Source organism: Triticum aestivum, chromosome 6D (assembly GCF_018294505.1).
Source record: "Triticum aestivum cultivar Chinese Spring chromosome 6D, IWGSC CS RefSeq v2.1, whole genome shotgun sequence".
Lineage (NCBI taxonomy): Eukaryota > Viridiplantae > Streptophyta > Magnoliopsida > Poales > Poaceae > Triticum > Triticum aestivum.
In genome coordinates, this window is record NC_057811.1 from 354,844,498 (window position 1) to 354,871,415 (window position 26,918).

At 46.7% G+C, this 26,918-nt stretch overlaps 1 protein-coding gene across 1 annotated transcript; it reads right to left on the minus strand.

The window, feature by feature from the left end:
• Positions 1 to 11,651: 11,651 nt before the first annotated feature.
• LOC123141636 (aluminum-activated malate transporter 10) lies at positions 11,652 to 13,773 on the minus strand. Its single transcript, XM_044560728.1, has 3 exons — positions 13,190 to 13,773; positions 12,929 to 13,069; positions 11,652 to 12,840 (listed from the first exon to the last, which is right to left on the minus strand). Exons 1-3 carry the CDS (start codon positions 13,530 to 13,532, stop codon positions 11,864 to 11,866), a joined length of 1,461 nt encoding a protein of 486 aa, XP_044416663.1. The 5' UTR covers positions 13,533 to 13,773; the 3' UTR covers positions 11,652 to 11,863.
• Positions 13,774 to 26,918: the final 13,145 nt, after the last annotated feature.

Genomic DNA, 26,918 nt, shown 5'->3' on the forward strand with positions numbered 1-26,918 from the left:
CCCACCAGCTATATCTTCGCACGCAAGGAAGTGCCTCCTTATCCTCCCTAATAGCCGGGACCCACCCGGTCGAACCGTACGTAGGGTTGTCTGTCCGGTCGTGAACGTGTACATACATACTGGTCGATCAGTCTCTCTGCAGCGATGAACCATGGCCGAGTAAGGAGCAGCACGTGTCATAGTAGAGGCGCAGACGTAGCATGTCACGCAGTCCCGCCTATGTCGTGTACACGTACGTGCAACCACGCTGCAAGAAAGTAAATACGGCTACGTATGTACATACGGGCAGCGATGATGTACTGTTCATCAGTAGCCAACCGGCTGGGTCGGAATGGAGGAAACAGTGCCGTGTTCATCGGGAGGCAACAGACTGGGTCGGAATATGTAATGTTCATCGGGAGCCAATCGGCTTTGACAGAACAGCCGAAATGAGGTCTGGCGTACCGCAGTACGGAGGAACGAACTTCTGTTCGAGCTCCTACGGTCGAAATGTTGGGGAACGTAGTAATTTCAAAAAAAATCTATGCACACGCAAGATCATGGTGATGCATAGCAACGAGAGGGGAGAGTGTTGTCCACGTACCCTCGTAGACCGAAAGCGGAAGCGTTAACACAACGCGGTTGATGTAGTCGTACGTCTTCACGATCCGACCGATCAAGTACCGAACGCACGGCACCTCCGAGTTCAGCACACGTTCAGCTCGATGACGTCCCTCGAACTCCGATCCAGCCGAGTGTTGAGGGAGAGTTTCGTCAGCACGATGGCGTGGTGACGATGATGATGTTCTACCGACGTAGGGCTTCGCCTAAGCTCCGTTACGATATTATCGAGGTGTAATATGGTGGAGGGGGGCACCGCACACGGCTAAAAGATCGTTGATCAATTGTGTGTCTAGAGGTGCCCCCTGCCCCCGTATATAAAGGTGCAAGGGGGAGGCCGCCGGCCTAGGAGGTGTGGCGCGCCAGGAGGAGTCCTACTCCTACCGGGAGTAGGACTCCCCCCTTTCCATGTTGGACTAGGAGAGGAAGGGGGGAAGAGGTGGAGGGGAGGAAGGAAGGGGGGTGCCGCCCCCCTCTCCTTGTCCTATTCGGACTGGGGGGGAAGGGGGGCACGGCCCTGCCCTAGCCTCCTCTCCTCTCTTCCACCTAGGCCCAATAAGGCCCATTAAGTTACCGGGGGGTTCCGGTAACCTCCCGGTACTCCCAAAATATCCCGATTTCACCCGGAACACTTCCGATGTCCAAACATAGGCTTCCAATATATCAATCTTTATGTCTCGACCATTTCGAGACTCCTCGTCATGTCCGTGATCACATCCGGGACTCCGAACAACCTTCGGTACATCAAAACATATAAACTCATCATATAACTGTCATCGTAATGTTAAGCGTGCGGACCCTACGGGTTCGAGAACTATGTAGACATGACCGAGACACCTCTCCGGTCAATAACCAATAGCGGAACCTGGATGCTCATATTGGTTCCCACATATTCTACGAAGATCTTTATCGGTCAGACCGCATAACAACATACGTTGTTCCCTTTGTCATCGGTATGTTACTTGCCCGAGATTCGATCGTCGGTATCTCGATACCTAGTTCAATCTCGTTACCGGCAAGTCTCTTTACTCGTTCTGTAATACATCATTCCGCAACTAACTCATTAGTTACAATGCTTGCAAGGCTTATAGTGATGTGCATTACCGAGTGGGCCCAGAGATACCTCTCCGACAATCGGAGTGACAAATCCTAATCTCGAAATACGCCAACCCAACAAGTACCTTTGGAGACACCTGTAGAGCACCTTTATAATCACCCAGTTACGTTGTGACGTTTGGTATCACACAAAGTGTTCCTCCGGTAAACGGGAGTTGCATAATCTCATAGTCATAGGAACATGTATAAGTCATGAAGAAAGCAATAGCAACATACTAAACGATCGAGTGCTAAGCTAACGGAATGGGTCAAGTCAATCACGTCATTCTCCTAATGAGGTGATCCCGTTAATCAAATGACAACTCATGTCTATGGCTAGGAAACATAACCATCTTTGATCAACGAGCTAGTCAAGTAGAGGCATACTAGTGACACTCTGTTTGTCTATGTATTCACACATGTATTATGTTTCCGGTTAATACAATTCTAGCATGAATAATAAACATTTATCATGATATAAGGAAATAAATAATACTTTATTATTGCCTCTAGGGCATATTTCCTTCACAAAATGGGGTCCTGTTGATCGGGAGGGGTGTGGCGTACCACAGAATAGAGGAAACAGACTTGTGTTCAAGCTCCTACGGTCGAAACGGGGTGTTGCTGATCGGGAGGGATGTGGCGTACCGCAAAACGGAGAAAATGGACTTGTGTTGGATCGCCTATGATCGAAATGGGGTCCTGTTCATCGGGAGGGGTGTGGCGTACCGCAAAACGGGACTCCACGGGCTACTGTTCATCCACCATCTACTGCCTCGCTCCAGCCTCCACGGGCTACTGTTCATCCACCGTCGACTTCCTCCAGCCTTCACGGGCTACTATTCATCCACCGTCGACTTCCTCCAGCCTCCACCTGCTACTGTTCATCCACCGCGACCTTCCTCCTACCTCCACCAGCTATTGTTCATCCACGGGCTACTGTTCATCCAGCCTCCACCGGCTATTGTTCAACCAGCCCTCCACGGGGTCCTGTTCATCCAACCTCCACCGACTACTGTTCAACCAGCCCTCCACTAGGTCCTGTTCATCCACCCCCAACCGGCTCGGGTGTGGCGGCCTCCTCGATCGGGGTCCTATTCATCCAGCGACAACGGCCTACTACTACCACGGGGTCTTGTTCATCCAACCCCCACCGAGAACTGTTCATCCAACCCCCAACAATGGTCAGTGTTCATCAAGAGGCAGCTGGTTCGATCCGCTTCAGTGAGCAGCAGTCGGGAAGGAATCGCTCCGGTTCAGTTAACAGCCAAGGGATCGATCGCTCGGGTTCAGTAACGTAGCCAGTGCAATCGCTCGGGTTCAGTAAGCGAACGCCTCGCTTGGGTTCAGTTAGAGCCCAACGCCTCGCACACACACGCGTACGTGTACAAGAGAAATGCGCAAACCTGCGTGCATTGCTCGGCCCCGACCACCCACCGTAGCCGGGAACTCCCCGAAATTTTCCTTGCCCTCGCTTCTACCATGATTTTTCCGTCATGGACGGCCCAAAGTATGTCATGCAAGTGCGTCCCCGGCCCGCCCAGGACGAAAAGCCCATTTTCTGTCATGAATTTTTTCATAGAAGTAGGAGCCCACCACATCTATGTTTTGGGAACGTAGTAATTTCAAAAAAATTCCTACGCACACGCAAGATCATGGTGATGCATAGCAACGAGAGGGGAGAGTGTTGTCCACGTACCCTCGTAGACCGAAAGCGGAAGCGTTAACACAACGCGGTTGATGTAGTCGTACGTCTTCACGATCCGACCGATCAAGTACCGAACGCACGGCACCTCCGAGTTCAGCACACGTTCAGCTCGATGACGTCCCTCGAACTCCGATCCAGCCGAGTGTTGAGGGAGAGTTTCGTCAGCATGACGGCTGGTGATAATGATGATGTTCTACCGATGCAGGGCTTCGCCTAAGCACCGCTATGATATTATCGAGGTGTAATATGGTGGAGGGGGGCACCGCACACGGCTAAGAGATCAATGATCAATTGTGTGTCTAGAGGTGCCCCCCTGCCCCCGTATATAAAGGAGCAAGGGGGGTCCGGCCGGCCAAAGGGGAGAGGCGCGCCAGGAGGAGTCCTACTCTTACCGGGAGTAGGACTCCCCCTTTTTCCATGTTGGACTAGGAAAGAGAGGGGGAAGAGGTGGAGGGGAGGAAGGAAAGGGGGGGCGCCGCCCCCCTTTCCTTGTCCTATTCGGACTGGGGGGAGGGGCGTGTGGCCCTGCCCTGGCCTCCTCTCCTCTCTTCCACCTAGGCCCACTAAGGCCCATTAAGTTACCGGGGGGTTCCGGTAACCTCCCGGTACTCCGAAAAAAATCCCGATTTCACCCGGAACACTTCCGATATCCAAACATAGGCTTCTAATATATCAATCTTTATGTCTCGACCATTTCGAGACTCCTCGTTATGTCCGTGATCACATCCGGGACTCCGAGCAACCTTCGGTACATCAAAACATATAAACTCATAATATAACTGTCATCGTAACGTTAAGCGTGCGGACCCTACGGGTTCGAGAACTATGTAGACATGACCGAGACACCTCTCCGGTCAATAACCAATAGCGGAAGCTGGATGCTCATATTGGCTCCCACATATTCTACGAAGATCTTTATCGGTCAGACCGCATAACAACATACGTTGTTCCCTTTGTCATCGGTATGTTACTTGCCCGAGATTCGATCGTCGGTATCTCGATACCTAGTTCAATCTCGTTACCGGCAAGTCTCTTTACTCATTCCGTAATACATCATCCCGCAACTAACTCATTAGTTACAATGCTTGCAAGGCTTATAGTGATGTGTATTACTGAGTGGGCCCAGAGATACCTCTCCGACAATCGGAGTGACAAATCCTAATCTTGAAATACGCCAACCCAACAAGTACCTTTGGAGACACCTGTAGAGCACCTTTATAATCACCCAGTTATGTTGTGACGTTTGGTAGCACACAAAGTGTTCCTCCGGTAAACGGGAGTTGCATAATCTCATAGTCATAGGAACATGTATAAGTCATGAAGAAAGCAATAGCAACATACTAAACGATCGAGTGCTAAGCTAACGGAATGGGTCAAGTCAATCACATCATTCTCCTAATGATGTGATCCCGTTAATCAAATGACAACTCATGTCTATGGCTAGGAAACATAACCATCTTTGATCAACGAGCTAGTCAAGTAGAGGCATACTAGTGACACTCTGTTTGTCTATGTATTCACACAAGTATTATGTTTCCGGTTAATACAATTCTAGCATGAATAATAAACATTTATCATGATATAAGGAAATAAATAATAACTTTATTATTGCCTCTAGGGCATATTTCCTTCACTATGATGATACGTGGTATTGTCACAATTATCGTCATAGAAGTGTCATAAGCATGACAGGAAAAAAATTCGTTCATCCCAAAATGTCACGGATGTGTGTTTTTTGTAGTGTTGCATCCGTCCGTAGTTGCCGCTTATCCCCATTGTCTTCGTTGACCGTTCTGAGTCCAACCACACTTGCACCCGCCCACGACATCATTAAATTATTTTTTCTAAGTGGGGATTAAACATTATCGGAATGGGTTGAAAGTTGGCGTGCGGTCTTGTTAGATTGTAGGTAGTCCGCCTGCCAAATTTTGTCGTATTCGGAGGTCGTGTGATACCCCAACGATTATACCTATAGCGGCACTATAGCCGGTCAAACGTTTCGATATTAGATACCCCTGTTGCCGTCCATTTCTTCCCTCTCTTCTCAGCCCAAGGCCTTCTGCATAGCCCACCTAGCTCACCTACACTGCCCCTCAACCGAAGTCGCCCGATCAAGATCGAATGGCTCGAAAACCCTCCAAAATCCCCTCTTTTCCATATATATAGTCCACCCCATACCTAATTTGGCCCTAACCCTAGACCAACTCACTTGTTCCACTCATTGCGACGCCACCTTCCTTCTTCCTTGGGATCTGCCCGATCCAACTAGCCGCCACCCGTTGTCCCCTCCTCGTTCCCCTCTTCCACCCAACCAGAGCACATCCACAAGCCACCGCTCCTCTCTCTCCATTGGGATCACCCAGATCCTCCACCCCCCAGCCTCCTCCCGATCCACTCAACCCCTCTCCTCGATTTCATCATCGAGCCAACCGGCGGCCTCCCTGCATAGCCACGCCCCTGAGCCCCTACGCAACAAGGAGCCTGAGCTCCTCCTCCCGTGCTCTCGCTCCTGAAGCCTTCCCCGGCCTCCCCGTAGTAGCGGAGCCCTGCGCCCTGATAACCCACAAGTTTAGGGGATCACAATAGTTTTCGAGGGTAGAGTATTCAACCAAAATTTATTGATTCGACACAAGGGGAGACAAAGAATATTCGCGAGTATTAGTAGTTGAGTTGTCAATTCAACCACACCAAAAGGCTTAATATCTGCAGCGAAGTTTTTAGTAGCAAAGTAGTATGGAAGTAACGGTAACAGTGGCAATAGTAGCAATAGCAGTTTTGTAGTGATTGTAGCAGCAGCGCGGCAAAAGTAACTTAGCAAAGATCAATATGTGAAAAGCTCGTAGGCATTGGATCGACAATGATAATTGTGTTGGATAATATTCATCATGTAGCAGTCATAACCTAGGGTGACACAAAACTAGCTCCAATTCATCAATATAATGTAGGCATGTATTTCGTATATAGTCATACGTGCTTATGGAAAAGAACTTGCATGACATCTTTTGTCCTACCCTCCCGTGGCAGCGGGATCCATAAGAAAACTAAAGGACATTAAGACATCCTTTTAATAGAGAACCGGAACAAAGCATTAGCACTTAGTGAATACATGAACTCCTCAAACTACGGTAATCACCGGAAAGAATCTCAATTATTGTCACCTTGGGGTATGCGGATCATAACTCATAATAGGTGTCTACTACTTGCAAGATAGGATCAAGAACACACATATATTCATGAAAACATAATAGGTTTAGATCTTAAATCATGACACTCGGGCCCTAGTGACAAGCATTAAGTATAGCAAAGTCATAGCAATATCAATCTTAGAACATATGGATACTAGGGATCAAACCCTAACAAAACTAACTAGATTATTTGAACATAGTGGGCGCCCTGTTGGGTTGGCCCATGTGCGGGACAGGCGCCCTTTTTTTCTTTTTTATTTTCTGTTTTTTATTCTATATTCAAATAATTCAGGATTGGTTCCAAAATTTAAAAATATTGTGAATTGTCATAAAAATAGTTTTTTGAATTTAAAAATGTTTGCGACTCAAAAGAATGAACATATTTTTAATTTTAATGAACATTTTTTATGAGCACTTTTTATAATGATGAACATTTTTTATATTTCATGAACAAAATTTGAATTTGATGAACAGTTTTTCAACTTGATGAAAAAAATTGTATTCAAGATTATTTTTTTGAAAAATGGATGAACAAATTTTGAAATCAATGAACAAATTTGGAGTTTGACGAACAATTTTTAAAAGTAATGAACAAATTTTAATTTAATCAACATTTTTTGAGGTCGGTGAACAAATTTTGAATTTTGGTGTACATTTTTTAAATCCGATGAACAAAAATTTGAATTCGATGAACATTTTCTGAAGTGTTGAAGATTTTTTTACATTGATGAACATTTTTTGAATTCGATGAACAAAAATGTTTTTGTGAATTTGAAAGAAAACTCGCAAAAAAGGAGAAAAAGTAAAGATGAAAAAAAGGAAAGAAAAAATAAAAAAAATAAAAAAGGGGGGGACCTCGCACCCCACATGAGTCGGCTAGAAGGCGCACAGGTGAGCTGGGGGGGGGGGGGCGCCATGGCGCTAGGGGCTGTCCTACGCGCCGTATAGGATCCGCTTGTTTATATAGCTACTATTGCTACACTATCTTCCGTCTCGCCTCAAGGATTTTCGCGTCCAGGCGTTATTGGGCCGTCTTAATATATGGTTCTTACAGGAGCGGTTTTTAGGCTCGGTTTTTCTCTCTCTTTATCTATGTTTTTATGTGTTGGTTTTCATTTTTTTTCCTTGCGCTTTTTGGTATCTGTGTTTCTTTAATGGGTTTCTTGGTTTTTCCTTTTCGTTTTCATTTTCCCTTTTCCCATTATCTTTTCTTTCGGTTGTCTGTGTCGGCTTTCTACAATTTTCTTTTGGATTTTGGTCTTCTGTATTTCTCTACTGGTTTGCTTTGTTTTTGGTTTTTTATCCTTTTGCCTTTTTCAACAAGCATTTCCCTTTTTCTCGCATACATTGTATATTTTTCGTATACATTAGAGCAATTTGTTATACACGTTTAATAATTTTAAATACATATTTTTTATTATATATATGTTTTGATGTCTACGTTTTTTCATAAAGTTTGTACATTTTTCTTATACATCTAAAACTTCTTTATACACATTTAAATACATGTTTTTGAACATTTTTTGATACATGTCGACATGTTGCAATTATATGTTGCAACATCTTTATAAATGATATGATGCTTTTTTAAATTAGGTACCTTTTTTAAATTGTATATACATTTTACAAAATGTCACGAAATACTTTTGAAACACGTGAATATCACGAACATAGTTTTGGACTCATGAACATTCTTTAATGTAAGATACATTTTTATGAACGGCTTATTTTTTGAATTACATAAACATACTTTTAATTGTATAAATATTTGATATTTTGGAAACGCATGAGCATTTTTCAATATCACAAATATTTTTTTGAATGTTGTCGACATTTTATTAAAATTATGCTAATAAAATGTTCATATTGGGTCAACATTCAACATTGTTTAAAATCCATACTCTTCGTGATTTAAAAAAAATTAAGTACATTTTATTTCTGGAATATATGTATTTCAAATGTTTCAGAAATATATAAACAATGAACCAATGAGAAAATGGAGAAGAAAACAAACCAGTAGAAAGCTACTTGGCTCGACCCAATAATACGCTCGCTTGAGGTTGCCTTCCCTTCCATCTCACATCAAGAGAGATATATGAGAGCAATTAACTAAGTGTTACCCCTTGCGGGCCTCCCGCAAATGTCACTTTTATGGCCTGGGAGCACACCAAGTGGAGCGCCCAGCTGCCCCCACATGTTGTATGTATGGCGTTTCATCTGGATTTTTTTGCATGTGCTTTCCGGATTTAGATTGTTTTTTCGGGGGTTTTCATCTGTTCGGTTTTCTCCTAATTTTCCGTAGGTTTTAGAGAATTTTTTGTGTATTATTTTGTGAAGCATGGTTATGCTTTTCCAAAAGAGAAAAAACATGCGCTTACATGAGAAGCACACATTTGCTTTTCTTTCGCGAGAAACACAACTGTGCTTCTTGCAAAAAAAAAAATGCTTCAACTAGAAGCACAAACTTGCTTCCACAAGAAGCACAACTTTGCTTCTCGAAAAAAAGTTATGCTTTTGTGAGAAGCACAACTATGCTATTCATAAATTGAAAAAAAATGAAGCATAGATTTGCTTCCGCAAGAAGAACAATTGTGCTCACGGGAATTTATTTTGTGCTTTGAAGAAAGCACAAATTTGCTTCGCGAGGAATGAATTTGCGCTTCTTGAAAAAGGGGAAAAGGTGAAAAACTGCAACCATGCTACCTCTGCGTGCAAGGGGCTCAGCTCCATCATCTCGCTCACTGCATGGGAGCTCTGGAAACATCGCCATGGTTGCACCTTCGATGACATGTACCCCTCTGTTCGCCAGCTGACCGAGATAATCCATCAGGGGGGTACGCCTCTGGGCCCGAGTAGGGGTCAATGGATTACAAAACATCATTGACACAAGTTAACATAGGTTCATGGGGCTGAGCAATCCTGATTCTTGCACTCTTCAGGTGTTCGTTACACGTTGTCATCTGTGTACTTAGCCTGGGGGAGGGGAATGAACGGCGAGCGGAGGGGAAGTGACAGAGAGTGGAGCGGTGAGTGAAGTGAAGCTAGGGCTTGCTCCGAATGAGGATTTTGTAGTGGGGATGAGTGGGGTATGTACAATCATGTTGTGCCGGGATGACGTGGCAGACGCATCCGAAACTCCCCATACGCGAAGCGATGAAGGGGCAATTGTCTTCAAATACAACCATGAATTATTTCCAGATGAAACTGAAAGGCTTCGGCTACTGCTTCCCATACGGAAAACGCAAATTTCATTAAAGCATAAATTACATACCAAGTTGATGTATAAAGAGTTGTGAGTGCTACTCGCGGCTGCATACCTTTAGCATGTTGGTCAGAGCACCTGCATGGGGCCTACTGAAATCCGAAGATCGCAATATCTCATGAGATATTATTCAGCCACGGCTAACTATGGAGATAACGCTGTTTCCATACGCATTACCGCCACCGAAACATTATCCCGTGGCCATCGCTCAGCTCGAAGATGATGATATCCAGAGGTCCGCCATTTCATTTCAGATATGCATGAAGCGTCATCTACCCCGCCATCAGGGGGTCCTCTCCCATCTCCCAGTAGCTCAGTGCCGCTGTGTTTGTACTCCACTAGGAAGGAGCTCGGCCGAATCCCATGGAGGCGGCTCCTCTACCGTGCCTCTGAGCACGGCACGTCTGCCGTGCCTTCTTCGACGCTCGCGGATGCATTGATATGGGCCAGAAATTTACTAAAAACTAATCAGCCTAGCCAACTGTTAGATGTACACACGCCTGAACTGATTAACTATGCTCTTGTCTTGAAAAAAAACTATGCTCAAAATTTTCGTTTTGCCAAAAAAACTATGCTCAAAATTTACTAAAAAAATATGCTAAAGAAAATGTGCCATTTTAGCAGAACTAATTAAATAATTAACTTAAAAACAGTTAACTATAATCTGTTGTAAATATAAGACAGAGATTTCAATACAGACTACACACAAATGTATATAAACACATTTTAAAGTGTAGATTCACTCATTTTGCTTCATATATAGTCTATACTGGAATATTTTAAAAGCCTTATAGTATTTAGGAACGGAGGGAGTATAATTAATACATGACCAACACTATAAAATGAAAATGATCTAGGCATGCACTGGGCCCTCAGCGAGGATCGCCACCCTGGATCCCTTCGTCGTCAAGGACCGACGTTCTAAATCCTTTTTCGGCCTCCATCATCTTCACCAACACCCTCATCGAGCAAGGGATTCCTACATCATGTGGTGTTTAACTGTAGTAGCTAAGAGAGTGAATGCCTAGCGGGGCATTGTGAGCTTCGGAATTATTGTTTCGACTTTCAAAACTAAACAGTTAATAATTCAGGCGTGTGTACAACTAACGGCTGGGCTGGGCTGATTAGTTTTGGCTAGTTTCTGGCCTATTTCAATGCGCCCGCGAGCGTCCGAAGAAGGCACGGCAGCCGTGCCGTGCTCAAAGGCACGGTAGAGGATCCGGCTCCGAATCCCATGACCACTATCCTCCTAACCTCGGCAGCAGGTGTACGATACGAGACTCCTTTCCGCGCTCCGCCATCGAGCTCAATGGGTTTGGGTTGCACCGCATCACGCCGCGCGCCGCCATCGGGCGGACAAGGACGACGCCTTTCCCGGCCCGATTATTTATAAGATCTCTTTCTCGAGGCGATACGATCGAAATCGGGGCAATGCAACGCGCACGATCCTCTAGTGCGCCGCGCTGCTGTAATGCAACAGACTGCACCAGAGAAATAGGAACATGGCATCGACTAGGGGAAAAGCACGGAGAGTGACCGCTGGGAGAATGGCGCCGTGTCTATAGGATTGGCTTATTTTAGCCTGCCCTGCAAAGCTCATGGCATGATTCACTTTGTGCTCAGGCCGCCTTTTCCGTCGGCTTGTACAAGTGTGGTACGCATACGGGTACGTGCTACTAGCAACTAGTGTCATGTCATATTCTGAAATGAAAAACTAGTGTCATTTCATCAGTTTGTATGATCGTGTCAAACATATATGTATGCACAGGTACAACATGATGGATGCCGGTCTACTCTGCGATGATCATAAGCCGGTTTTTATTCGACCTGAACGCCGCGGATCAGAAGTTTATGCATCATCTTCTGTCCGCGGAAAATAATAACCAACGCTATAAACAAGAATGTAATTACTACTGATATAGCTAACTCGATGGTATTGTCAGGTTAAATCTGATCATACTCGTCCGGTCCGATAAGTCCAGCTGCTCCGGAGCGCTTTCATAGACGCTCGTTCTAAACCTGCTCGGAAGGTTTTGTTGTTTTGTTTTCTTCAGGTGGCTCGTCGGAGTCTGTCTCGTTCAACGGATGTACTTTCGTTTTCAGCTCGGCATCCCCCTTTTTGTCGTCATCATCGTCCGCCTGCTTGAAGCTGGCGAGGCTGGCCATCGTGTCCACGGCGTCGACCACGCTCTCGATCCTCGTCGATATCTCCGTCAGCAGCGACGCCACGGTGAAGAGCGGCATGGCGTCGATCAGCGACGCCTCCCCCGGCTCCCCTGCCAGGGTAAACGGGAGCTCCCGCATGTCGCCCTGCAGCTCGTGCACGGCCGTGTTCATGTCTGCCACGGCGAAGTCCAGCGCCGGGGAGGTCGTCATCGTGGCCACGGAGCTGGACGCCTCCCTCAGCACCCGCCCGCACTGCGCGCCCAGCCTCGTGCACACGTCGGTGAGGAGCCGCTTGACGCTCTCGGGGGCCTGGAGCTCGGCGCCGACGCAGCTGTTGAGGGTCTCCACGCAGTACGCGCAGTGGCGCATGGCGGCGCCGAGCTTGGCGTACTGGGCGTAGGGGTGGCGGAAGCCGAACTTGCCGTGCGCGGGCTCCCACCGCGCCAGGTTGGCCTGCGAGTCCTCTGACGCCTTGGAGTTGAGCACGCACTTGTAGCCCTCCGACTTGGCCTGCGCGCCCTCCTCCTCGCCGAAGTAGTCCTCCACGCAGCCCTCCACGGCGGCCGCGAGCTTCTCCATGTTGCGCACCGTGAGCTGGTGCAGCTCCTGGCCGGCCCACACGGGCCAGATGAGCACGCAGACGGCGAGGCAGATGAAGATGCCGATGGCGATGGTGACAAGCCGCTGCTGCGCCAGCGCCACCAGCTCGTCGACGCGGTACCCCGACACGGCCACCAGGCTGTATGTCAGGATGAAGATGGTCACGCCGTAGTCGAACCGGGCCTTGACCGTGGGTATGAACCGCGAGAAGGTGGCTGCCGCAGCTGCACACGCACACATAGTAGATAATTAGTACGTGTCGCAGAAAGCCTGGCCGGTTTACAAGTGCGCACGAAGGTTTAGAGTACGTACCAAGCAGAAAGAGGGAGCCACAGGTGATGACCGGCTCGAGCTTATCGCCGGACTTGCTCGCCACCCAGCTCACGCCCAGCCCGAGCACGCCGGCGCTCGCCGTCGCCACGGCCCGGTTGAACCCTTTGTACACGCTGCCACCTACACGTCCATACACAAATAAAATCAGCGACCAAGCCAAGAGTACGTGAATACATGCATGCTGAAGACATGCGATTGCTACTGATCTGTTTTGTAATAATTCTACTAGGTGCGACTTACCAACAGTGTACTCGAAAACGACGACGACGGTCATGATGGCCCACATGGCAGCCCCGCCGACGCCGTCGTAGAGCGGCCTGGTGTAGTAGAAGACGGAGACCAAGGTAAGGGCAACGCCGACTTTGAGGCCGTGCACCACTCTCCTCGGATCGTCGGCGCCAATCTTCCACACCTTCTTGGCGAAGCCGGAGACCCTGGCTCCGAGCAAGAGCACGCAGGCGAGCAGCCACGCCCAGGCCATGCCGGCCGGCCCGGCCTCGTACTCCACCGTCACCGACGCGCCCTCCGGCACCGTCACCCGCCACTCCAGCCCGCTCTGCGCGTCCCTCGCGGCGGCCTCCATGATCACCGGCAGAAGCAGGTCCAGACGAGTCCCTCCCTACTGCAAGCGTGCCAAGAAAATGCGGCCCGGCTGGCCGGCTCCACTATGGTATATATAGGTTGACCGCTGCTTCTGCGTCACTTATTCTGTTGGACTTATGCTACGAGCTGACAGGATCGGAGGGAGAAGGGGAGCAACGCAACCTTCCAAGGAAGGAACGAGGGAAAGGAAAGGCTGCCGGGCGAATGATCTCCCTGTCTTGGAATGTTGTGAGGCACCGGGGGACTTGCTTATATAGGAAAGAAGTTTTCCGAGGCACTCCAATGGACTTTGACGTGGGGCATTTGTCAGGGCGGAGATTGGAGACGACCGACCTCGCGCACGAAAGCTCGCGCGATACGTGCGTTTTTCGGCAAAGGAAAAGGGGCGAGTGCGTCGCCAACAGGATGGAAATGGAGAGATGTGGTACGTACAGATCGAGTGCGGTTTCTCCACTCGATCACTATCGATCTGCTTGTCTTTGCCTGAGGGCGATCCTGAGTTCCTGATCACTGCTTCTAGTCGTAGGAAAACTAACAGAGTCTCCACAGCTATTAGTTGTGTGAAGCATTATGTTTCTTTATGTGAGATTTAGGCCCTGTTTGGTTCACAAGTCCTAGGACTTTTTTTAGTCCCAACTTATAAGTTTCAAGTCCCTAAAAAGTTTCTACATGTTTGGTTATTGGGACTTATAAGTCCCTATAAGACCATATTACAACTATAAGTCCCTATAAGACTCTCCTTAAGAGTCTTATTTGATAGGTCTCAAATGCCCACTGTAAGTCCCTATAAGTCTCTTCTGTTTGGTTTAGATGGGACTTATAGGGACTTCTTTAAGTCCCTAAACCAATAAGTCCCTGAAAACAAACACCCTCTTAAAAACACAAAAGGAGAATCAAGTAGAACAGTTTGTTTAATTCACATCTAGATGTTTTCTAAGGATGTCATATCTAATCTTCCACAAGTAACGTAGCAACAAGGAGCAAAAAAAAAGTTGGGACAAAAAAAAACAGACTACAAACATAGTGGACATCAGGTTAGATGTGACTTAGCTATGTCACATCTAGATGTGTCCTAGATAGACTCCAAGTAGAAATATTTCGGACAATCAAGCTATGCATGTGCTAGAATGTGAGGGAAATTGGTTAACATGCCAGAAAAGAATTTTTTTAGAGAGATGATTTGTGCTAGGAAATTCGATTTTGTTGGTCTTCAGGAGATCATTAAAGCTGTTTTTTCCTAAAAATGGATTGTATAATCTTTGCGGTGGGAGAAATCTTGCTTGTCTCTGTACGCGGGTGATCCTGAACTCCTACATCTGCTTGTCTAAAAACGATCTGCTTGTCTCTGCCTGCGGGCGATCCTGAATTCCTGGTGACAGCTTCGATTAGTTACTTGTCAGTTACCGCGTCGCATCAGCAGTTTCGTCCTCTTGTCCAATTCGGTCCTGAATCTGCAGCGCGACAACAAATTCGAACCGTCTAGAGATTTGCTGCTGCGTAATTGTCAGTTACTCAAGTCTTTGAGACCGATAGGGACGCTGCAAGGGACACGCATGTAGTTCGAACTTGTTGGACACAAACTCGATCGCAGACGCCGGCAAGATGAGCTCGGCCCCTTTCATCCTTGAGGCAGATTGCTCAGTCGCGCCGGCGACGATGCAGGAGCATGGTGCTGACAGATCTCCCATGACGGCTCTGATCTGTGAAACCAAGCGTTTACTCGAAGGAGACGGGGAGTGAGTTCAAAATTGCTGCTACGTCTCGGGATCAGAACGTTGCTAGCCATAGACTTGCCCGGTTGGGGAGTTCTCCGCGCGTGCAGCTGTCCTCGTTAAGAGCATCTTCAACGGCCGCACAAAAATTTCACGCCCTAAAATAGTTTTAACACGTCACTATAACACTTTTAAAATGCCGGACTTAACTTTGCTTTAGCAGATGCCCAAAAACGCGCGCCCAAAAAAACACACAGTATAAATTGTAAAGTGCGCGCAATCCGGCGCCTTAAATTGCAGCATGCGACAGTGTTTTTCAGCACGCGCCCAACCGTATTTTGCGCGCGCATTATTTTACAGTTTTTGTTGGAGCTGTCCGGCGGCCAAAAAATCCAAATTTAAGCGCGCGAAGCGGTTTTGGGCGGCTGTTGGAGATGCTCTAATAGTACAAATCTCTTTTTCCGGAATTCTTTTTATGTACTCGTTTTGTGGTAGGAATAAGTTCTACTTGGAATTTGGATGCATAAAAATTATACAAATCCGGGAAGAATTGCTCCAATCGCGGCTAAATTGGATATTGGGAGCATATTCGTAGCCCTCAATCCAAAGTGCACAGGAAAAGGCTTAGAAATCGGTGGTCGTACATGGATCTTGTGGTACAATCTGTACTTCAGCTGGACTCACTAGCTAGTAAGTAGCTCCTTGCAATTTATGACTAGCCAGACATTAGTGCGTGGATGCATGCACTGGCCTTTCAACTTTTGTAACTGGCTTTTCTAAATCAAAAGGAAAACCTCCTACTACATTTTTGTTTGCCCTTTTTGAATGGGTCCACTTTCATTTGTGAAAGTCAAATGAGGTGCATATCTACAAGCCTACACATCAAAATAGATGGATGCACTCCAGTGGAGATTTTATCGGGCGGCTTTAACACGCTCAAACCCGCACTTCAAAAATGTTACTCCCTTCGGTTTTGTACAGAAGAACACTATCTCAATTTTTAGGTATGAAGAAAACAAAATCAACTAATAAGTAACACGATTAATTGTGTGGAAAATCTCGTGTTTGAGTCAGTTAAACATATTGTAGGGAAGCAACACAGCCGCCTCCTCTTCCTAAAAAACAGCTAGGATTTGTGTCTCTCGCCGACTCCGCGCAGGTCCACCTCGTCTCCGGTGGCCCTAGGGCCATGGGGGCGCGATGGATCCTGGCAAGGGCCGGTGGGAGGGCTCCGTTGTTAGTCGTTCCTTTGAGATTTGTTAGGGTTTGTGTCCTGCTCAGGAAGGCGAGACGGCAACGGCTCCCTGAACACTATTAGGGAAAACCCTAGTAGTAGCGCAGGTTTAATGCCCACTAGTAGCACGGGACACCGCGCTACTAGTAAGGCGCTACATCTATTCCTTAGCAGTAGCGCGTGCGACACACGCTACTCCTAAGACATATAGCCGCAGCGTTTATTCACTCCCGCGCTAATGCTAATATAGCTAGTAGTAGCGTGTTTACTCTCCATCGCTACTATTATTCTTTTTCTCATTTTCTTAATTTTTAGTGTATTTATACGCTGTTATACAAATTTTGGTATAATACCAATTATGAGGTTGTTATATCAATATGTCCATAACAGTGTGTCAAATGAAGGTGGATTAGGTTCAAGTGGAGCCAACATGTGGTGCATGTCAAAAGTATACTACTAATCCAAACTTGATCTAGTTTGGACTAGTAGTACTTTCGATGTGCACCACATGTTGCCTCCAATTGAATCTAATCCGCCAACACAAGCTATTTAATCATCATCATAGTCATTACCACCAACAGTAGCTATTTAATCATCGTAGTCATAGTGTAGCACACATCATCATCTTCAAACTCATTCTAGCTAGCTAATCACCACCAACACTAGCTGCGGTAGCTATCTAATCACCACCAACACTAGCTAATAATAATAATCATAGTCATTACCACCAACACTAGCTATTTAATCATCATAACTCATTTCTAGCTAGCTAATCACTCCTGCTGCTCTCTTTCAGGTAAAATAACATAAAACATGTGTAGCACTCCTGCTTCATTAAGTTGGAGCATGCAGATGAACATGTCTCCTAATCGTGGGCTGCGCTTCTGATTGCTGCCCCCTAGTACTTCTCTGCGATCGTTCACAATTTTGCTCCAGTCTTTCACTATTAAGCATTCCTCGCTATTAGAAATCCTGAATGCACTAAAGTGCATTGTAGGAAATCTTGGCCGTAAGCTAACAATTCTCATGCGACCTTTAGTCTCGATCCAATGAGGCACAACATTGGTCGGGAGTCCCTGTTGAAGAACATCGTATAGTAATATACTTAGCAATGAAGTTTAGCTTAAAAAATAATGTATGCAAAAGATGCACTGAGGACAAATAGTAAAAATCTTACCATCTTTCCTAAATAGATGTTACCGTAGTTCAGTACGAACACTATTGGTTGCACGTTTTGAGTACCAAGATTTTTAAGTCCAGGAAAATAATTTGTCTTGACAGTATGAAGATCCTCAAGCCATGAAACATAATGACCTATCTCCTCGCAGTTTAGCTCAGCCCCGGGACAGTGGACGGTCATGTCTACCAAGCGCCGGACATGTTTGCTTGAATGGAAATAAGCTGTCAATAGAAATTAGTTGTCAACTATTTTTGAATAAACAATATCAAAGACATAAATATGGTTGAGAAACTCACATAATGGTATAACTGGAGGCGTCTGCACATCGACCCAGATGTCTCTATTACCTTCAATATCATCTTCAGAACGAATATCAAAGGTGATAAACATATCAGACTCAAATGCATAAGCCTTGCATAGTGCTTGCCAAGTTTTGCATTCAAAATAGGTGTAGGTGTCTGCGTTGTATAATTTTGCGTGGAAAGTATAACCATGCTCGGTCTTCAAGTAAACTCTCTTTACCTCCATAGTAGTTTTCATAGGACTGAAACCTATCTTATCCAAGACAAAAACTCTTGCATGGCAGAGGATACGCTAGTAGAATAGTAAAATATTTAAATTATAACTTGAAGCAAATGAAGCAGATGTCATGCTTAATTACGAAAAAAGACTTGTCGTTGTGACTTACTGTACACTTCGAAGTTCTCGTCCAGCTTGATGCTGAAGCGTCTATCATCATCTAGGAAGATTCTGTCGCACAGGCCGCGCTCGTCTTCGCAGTATTCGCAAATACTGAAATCCTTTTCGTCGTGAGACATTTCCTATGTTCATAGTTGAAACATTAATTGAAAATCGATCAAAGGCAACTACCAGGATACTAAAGACACAAATCCGGGACACTCTATATTTCCTACATATTCTGGCACAAGTCATGCCAAAATTCACGGAAAAAATCCGGCATGACCTTTGCTAAAATAGGACATATCGAGCGCCTGAAATTTGCCAGAACGGAAATGAATCAACACTCCGGCAAAACATAGGCCACTCGGAGGTATAACCTGCAAACATGACCGACCACTTGGGCAAGCACATATCCTATTTGAGCAACACAAGATATACATTTCAAAATATCTTATTGGACTCATATTGACATGAGCATTCAATAAGCAAAACCAAATCATAAAATAAATAAGTATTCAAATTAACATGCATTCAATAAGCAAAAGTAAATCATCTCATGCGTCCGTACATCGTCGAATATTATCACTAATACATCCCGAATAGTATCTTAATATAACATCACTAATACAACTAAAACCCTAGCGCACAGCGGGTATTTGCGCGTGCGGTGGACACCCAAAGAGAAGGAACCATCACAGGATCATAGCTCCAGTGAGATCCCTGGAGAACCTGCCAGGTATTGGAGAACCTGTGCTCCAACGCAAACAAGTAGCGACGGACGTGCGCGTCCTCCTCCCTGACACGGTGACGTACCACCTCCGCGGGGTCCTCGAGCCTCTGGACCGTCCCTGGCCCACGTGACCGCCACCAAAGAAGGTTCGGGTCAACAACGGGCTGATGTTGGGGATCGTAGCAGAAATTTAAAATTTTCTACGCATCACCAAGATCAATCTATGGAGTCATCTAGCAACGAGAGAGAGGAGTGCATCTACATACCCTTGTAGATCATGAGCGGAAGCGTTCAAGTGAACGGGGTTGATGGAGTCGTACTCGTCGTGATCCAAATCACCGATGACCGAGTGCCGAACGGACGACACCTCCGCGTTAAACACACGTACGGAGCAGCGACGTCTCCTCCTTCTTGATCCAGCAAGGGGGAAGGAGAGGTTGATGGAGATCCAGCAGCACGACGGCGTGGTGGTGGAAGCAGCGGGGATCTCGGCAGGGCTTCGCCAAGCTCAGCGAGAGGGAGAAGTGTCACGGGAGGGAGAGGGAGGCGCCAGGGGCTGTGGTGCGGCTGCCCTCCCTCCCTCTCCTATATATAGGCCTCCTGGGGGGGCGCCGGCCCTGGGAGATCAGATCTCCAAGGGGGGCGGCGGCCAAGGGGTGGCTTCCCCCCCAAGCCAAGTGGGGGGCGCCCCCACCCTAGGGTTTCCAACCCTAGGCGCAGGGGGAGGACCAAGGGGGGGCGCACCAGCCCACCAGGGGCTGGTTCCCCTCCCACTTCAGCCCATGGGGCCCTCCGGGATAGGTGGCCCCACCCGGTGGACCCTCGGGACCCTTCCGGTGGTCCCGGTACAATACCGGTAACCCCCGAAACTTTCCCGGTGGCCGAAACTGGACTTCCTATATATAATTCTTCACCTCCGGACCATTCTGGAACTCCTCGTGACGTCCGGGATCTCATCCGGGACTCCGAACAACTTTCGGGTTACCGCATACTAATATCTCTACAACCCTAGCGTCACCGAACCTTAAGTGTGTAGACCCTACGGGTTCGGGAGACATGCAGACATGACCGAGGCGACTCTCCGGTCAATAACCAACAGCGGGATCTGGAAACCCATGTTGGCTCTCACATGTTCCTCGATGATCTCATCGGATGAACCACGATGTCGAGGATTCAATCAATCCCGTATACAATTCCCTTTGTCAATCGGTACGTTACTTGCCCGAGATTCGATCGTCGGTATCCCAATACCTAGTTCAATCTCGTTACCAGTAAGTCACTTTACTCGTACCGTAATGCATGATCCCGTGACCAACCACTTGGTCAGTTTGAGCTCATTATGATGATGCATTACCGAGTGGGCCCAGAGATACCTCTCCGTCATACGGAGTGACAAATCCCAGTCTCGATCCGTGTCAACCCAACAGACACTTTCAGAGATACCTGTAGTGTACCTTTATAGTCACCCAGTTACGTTGTGACATTGGTACACCCAAAGTAATCCTACGGCATCCGGGAGTTACACGATCTCATGGTCTAAGGAAAAAATACTTGACATTGGAAAAGCTCTAGCAAACGAACTGCACGATCTTTGCGCTATGCTTAGGATTGGGTCTTGTCCATCACATCATTCTCCTAATGATGTGATCCCGTTATCAATGACATCCAATGTCCATAGTCAGGAAACCATGACTATCTGTTGATCAACGAGCTAGTCAACTAGAGGCTCACTAGGGACATGTTGTGGTCTATGTATTCACACATGTATTACGATTTCCGGATAACACAATTATAGTATGAACAATAGACAATTGTCATGAACAAGGAAATATAATAATAACCATTTTATTATTGCCTCTAGGGCATATTTCCAACAGTCTCCCACTTGCACTAGAGTCAATAATCTAGTTACATTGTGATGAATCGAACACCCATAGAGTTCTGGAGTTGATCATGTTTTGCTCTAGGGAGAGGTTTAGTCAACGGATCTGCTACATTCAGGTCCGTATGTACTTTACAAATATCTATGTCTCCATTTTGAACACTTTCACGAATGGAGTTGAAGCGACGCTTGATATGCCTGGTCTTCCTGTGAAACCTGGGCTCCTTGGCAAGGGCAATAGCTCCAATGTTGTCACAGAAGAGAGTCATCGGGCCCGACGCATTGGGAATCACCCCTAGGTCAGTAATGAACTCCTTCATCCAGATTGCTTCTTGCGCTGCCTCTGAGGCCGCTATGTACTCCGCTTCACAAGTAGATCCCGCCACGACGCTTTGCTTGCAACTGCACCAGCTTACTGCCCCTCCATTCAAAATATACACGTGTCCGGTTTGTGACTTCGAGTCATCCAGATCTGTGTCGAAGCTAGCGTCGACGTAACCCTTTACGACGAGCTCTTCGTCACCTCCATATACGAGAAACATATCCTTAGTCCTTTTCAGGTACTTCAGGATATTCTTGAGCGCTGTCCAGTGTTCCATGCCGGGATTACTTTGGTACCTTCCTACCAAACTTACGGCAAGGTTTACATCAGGTCTGGTACACAACATGGCATACATAATAGACCCTATGGCCGAGGCATAGGGGATGACACTCATCTTTTCTCTATCTTCTGCCGTGGTCGGGCATTGAGCCGTGCTCAATTGCACACCTTGCAATACAGGCAAGAACCCCTTCTTGGACTGATCCATATTGAACTTCTTCAATATCTTGTCAAGGTACGTACTCTGTGAAAGACCAATGAGGCGTCTTGATCTATCTCTATAGATCTTGATGCCTAATATATAAGCAGCTTCTCCAAGGTCCTTCATTGAAAAACACTTATTCAAGTAGGCCTTTATACTTTCCAAGAATTATATATCATTTCCCATCAATAGTATGTCATCCACATATAATATGAGAAATGCTACAGAGCTCCCACTCACTTTCTTGTAAACACAGGCTTCTCCATAAGTCTGTGTAAACCCAAATGCTTTGATCATCTCATCAAATCGAATGTTCCAACTCCGAGATGCTTGCACCAACCCATAGATGGAGCGCTGGAGCTTGCATACCTTGTTAGCATTCTTAGGATCGACAAAACCTTTCGGCTGCATCATATACAATTCTTCCTTAAGAAAGCCGTTAAGGAATGCCGTTTTGACGTCCATTTGCCATATCTCATAATCATAGAATGCGGCAATTGATAACATGATCCGGACGGACTTCAGCTTCGCTACGGGTGAGAAAGTCTCATCGTAGTCAACCCCTTGAACTTATCGATAACCCTTAGCGACAAGTCGAGCCTTATAGATGGTCACGTTACCATCCGCGTCTGTCTTCTTCTTAAAGATCCATTTGTTTTCTATCGCTCGCCGATCATCGGGCAAGTCAGTCAAAGTCCATACTTTGTTTTCATACATGGATCCTATCTCGGATTTCATGGCTTCTAGCCATTTGTCGGAATCTGGGCCCGCCATTGCTTCTTCATAGTTCGAAGGTTCACCGTTGTCTAACAACATGATTTCCAGGACAGGGTTGCCGTACCACTCTGGTGCGGAACGTGTCCTTGTGGACCTACGAAGTTCAGCAGTAACTTGATCCAAAGCTTCATGATTATCATCATTAACTTCCTCTCCAGTCGGTGAGGCACCACAGGAACATCTTCCCGCGCTGCGCTACTTTCCGGTTCGGAAGGGGTGACTATCACCTCATCAAGTTCCACTTTCCTCCCACTTATTTCTTTCGAGAGAAACTCTTTCTCCAGAAAGGACCCGTTCTTGGCAACAAAGATCTTGCCTTCGGATCTGAGGTAGAAGGTATACCCAATGGTTTCCTTGGGGTATCCTATGAAGACGCATTTCTCCGACTTGGGTTCGAGCTTTTCAGGTTGAAGTTTCTTGACATAAGCATCGCATCCCCAAACTTTTAGAAACGACAGCTTAGGCTTCTTCCCAAACCATAATTCATACGGTGTCGTCTCAACGGATTTCGACGGAGCCCTATTGAAAGTGAATGTGGCAGTCTCTAAAGCATAGCCCCAAAATGAGAGCGGTAGATCAGTAAGAGACATCATAGATCGCCATATCCAATAAAGTGCGATTACGACGTTCGGACACACCATTTCGCTGAGGTGTTCCAGGCGGCGTGAGTCATGAAACTATTCCACATTTCCTTAAGTGTGTACCAAATTCGTGACTCAAATATTCCCCTCCACGATCTGATCGTAAGAACTTTATTTTTTTGTCACGTTGATTCTCAACCTCACTCTGAAATTCCTTGAACTTTTCAAAGGTCTCAGACTTGTGTTTCATTAGGTAGAGATACCCATATCTACTCAAGTCATCAGTGAGAGTGAGAACATAACGATAGCCACCGCGAGCCTCAACACTCATTGGACCGCACACATCGGTATGTATGATTTCCAATAAGTTGGTTGCTCGCTCCATTGTTCCGGAGAACGGAGTCTTGGTCATCTTACCCATGAGGCATGGTTCGCACGTGTCAAATGATTCATAATCAAGAGACTCCAAAAGTCCATCTGCATGGAGCTTCTTCATGCGCTTGACACCAATGTGACCAAGGCGGCAGTGCCACAGGTATGTGGGACTATCGTTATCAACTTTACATCTTTTGGTATTCACACTATGAATATGTGTAACATCACGTTCGAGATTCATCAAGAATAAACCAATGACCAGCGGGGCATGACCATAAAACATATCTCTCATATAAATAGAACAACCATTATTCTCGGATTTAAATGAGTAGCCATCTCGAATTAAACGAGATCCTGATACAATGTTCATGCTCAAAGCTGGCACTAAATAACAATTATTGAGGTTTAAAACTAATCCCGTAGGTAAATGTAGAGGTAGCGTGCCGACGGCGATCACATCGACCTTGGAACCATTCCCGACGCGCATCGTCACCTCGGCCTTCGCCAGTCTCCGTTTATTCCGCAGCTCCTGTTTTGAGTTACAAATATGAGCAACCGCACCGGTATCAAATACCCAGGAGCTACTACGAGTACTGGTAAGGTACACATCAATTACATGTATATCACATATACCTTTGGTGTTGCCGGCCTTCTTGTCCGCTAAGTATTTGGGGCAGTTCCCCTTCCAGTGACCACTTCCCTTGCAATAAAAGCACTCAGTCTCAGGCTTGGGTTCATTCCTTAGCTTCTTCCCGGCAACTGGCTTACCGGGCGCGGCAACTCCCTTGCCGTCCTTCTTGAAGTTCTTTTTACCCTTGCCTTTCTTGAACTTAGTGGTTTTATTCACCATCAACACTTGATGTTCCTTTTTGATCTCCACCTCCGCTAATTCCAGCATTGAATATACCTCAGGAATGGTCTTTTCCATCCCCTGCATATTGAAGTTCATCACAAAGCTCTTGTAGCTCGGTGGAAGCGACTGAAGGATTCTGTCAATGACCGCGTCATCCGGGAGATTAACTCCCAGCTGAGTCAAGCGGTTGTGCAACCCAGACATTTTGAGTATGTGCTCACTGATAGAACTGTTTTCCTCCATCTTACAACTAAAGAACTTGTCGGAGACTTCATATCTCTCGACCCGGGCATGAGCTTGGAAAACCATTTTCAGCTCTTCGAACATCTCATATGCTCCGTGTTGCTCAAAACGCTTTTGGAGCCCCGGTTCTAAGCTGTAAAGCATGCCGCACTGAACGAGGGAGTAATCATCAGCACGTGACTGCCAAGCGTTCATAACGTCTTGGTTCTCTGGGATGGGTGCTTCACCTAGCGGTGCTTCTAGGACATAATCTTTCTTGGCAGCTATGAGGATGATCCTCAGGTTCCGGACCCAGTCCGTATAGTTGCTGCCATCATCTTTCAGCTTGGTTTTCTCTAGAAACATGTTGAAGTTGAGGGCAACGTGGGCCATTTGATCTACAAGACATATTGTAAAGATTTTAGACTAAGTTCATGATAATTAAGTTCATCTAATCAAATTATACAATGAACTCCCACTCAGATAGACATCCCTCTAGTCATCTAAGTGAAACATGATCCGAGTTAACTAGGCCGTGTCCGATCATCACGTGAGACGGACTAGTCAACATCGGTGAACATCTTCATGTTGATCGTATCTTCTATACGACTCATGCTCGACCTTTCGGTCTTCCGTGTTCTGAGGCCATGTCTGTACATGCTAGGCTCGTCAAGTCAACCTAAGTGTATTGCGTGTGTTCCGAGGCCATGTCTGTACATGCTAGGCTCGTCAACACCCGTTGTATGCGAACGTTAGAATCTATCACACCCGATCATCACGTGGTGCTTCGAAACAACAAACCTTCGCAACGGTGCACAGTTAGGGGGAACACTTTCTTGAAATTATTATAAGGGATCATCTTACTTACTACCGTCGATCTAAGCAAATAAGATGTAAAACATGATAAACATCACATGCAATCAAATAGTGACATGATATGGCCAATATCATTTTGCTCCTTTGATCTCCATCTTCGGGGCGCCATGATCATCTTCGTCACCGGCATGACACCATGATCTCCATCATCGTGTCTTCATGAAGTTGTCACGCCAACGATTACTTCTACTTCTATGGCTAACGTGTTTAGCAATAAAGTAAAGTAATTTACATGGCGTTATTCAATGACACGCAGGTCATACAAAAAATAAAGACAACTCCTATGGCTCCTGCCGGTTGTCATACTCATCGACATGCAAGTCGTGATTCCTATTACAAGAACATGATCAATCTCATACATCACATGTATTTCATTCATCACATCCTTTTTGGCCATATCACATCACAAGGCATATGCTGCAAAAACAAGTTAGACGTCCTCTAATTGTTGTTGCATGTTATTACGTGGCTTCTATAGGTTTCTAGCAAAAACGTTTCTTACCTACGTAAAACCACAACGTGATACGCCAATTTCTATTTACCCTTCATAAGGACCCTTTTCATCGAATCCGTTCCGACTAAAGCGGGAGAGACAGACACCCGCTAGCCACCTTATGCAACTAGTGCATGTCAGTCGGTGGAACCTGTCTCACATAAGCGTACGTGTAAGGTCGGTCCGGGCCGCTTCATCCCACGATGCCGCCGAAACAAGATAAGACTAGTAGTGGCAAGAAAAAATTGACAACATCTACGCCCACAACTGCTTTGTGTTCTACTTGTGCATAGAAACTATGCATAGGCCTGGCTCTGATACCACTGTTGGGGATCGTAGCAGAAATTTAAAATTTTCTACGCATCACCAAGATCAATCTATGGAGTCATCTAGCAACGAGAGAGAGGAGTGCATCTACATACCCTTGTAGATCGCGAGCGGAAGCGTTCAAGTGAACGTGGTTGATGGAGTCATACTCGTCGTGATCCAAATCACCGGTGACCGAGTGCCGAACGGACGGCACCTCCGCGTTCAACACACGTACGGAGCAGCGACGTCTCATCCTTTTGATCAAGCAAGGGGGAAGGAGAGGTTGATGGAGATCCAGCAGCACGACGGCGTGGTGGTGGAAGCAGCAGGGATCTCGGCAGGGCTTCGCCAAGCTCAGCGAGAGGGAGAAGTGTCACGGGAGGGAGAGGGAGGCGCCAGGGGCTGTGGTGCGGCTGCCCTCCCTCCCCCTCCTATATATAGGCCTCCTGGGGGGCGCCGGCCCTGGGAGATCAGATCTCCAAGGGGGGCGGCGGCCAAGGGGTGGCTCCCCCCCCCAAGCCAAGTGGGGGGCGCCCCCACCCCTAGGGTTTCCAACCCTAGGCGCAGGGGGAGGCCCAAGGGAGGGCGCACCAGCCCACCAGGGGCTGGTTCCCCTCCCACTTCAGCCCATGGGGCCCTCCGGGATAGGTGGCCCCAC

What these genes read in the sequence shown, in the direction of transcription:
- LOC123141636 (XM_044560728.1), bottom strand. Translation starts at nt 13,532, where the DNA reads ATGGAGGCCGCCGCGAGGGACGCGCAGAGCGGGCTGGAGTGGCGGGTG. An exon ending in CGTTTTCGAGTACACTGTTG is followed by an intron (nt 13,070 to 13,189) that starts GTAAGTCGCACC and finishes ATGGACGTGTAG; the next exon opens with GTGGCAGCGTGTACAAAGGG. An exon ending in TGGCTCCCTCTTTCTGCTTG is followed by an intron (nt 12,841 to 12,928) that starts GTACGTACTCTA and finishes GTGCGTGTGCAG; the next exon opens with CTGCGGCAGCCACCTTCTCG.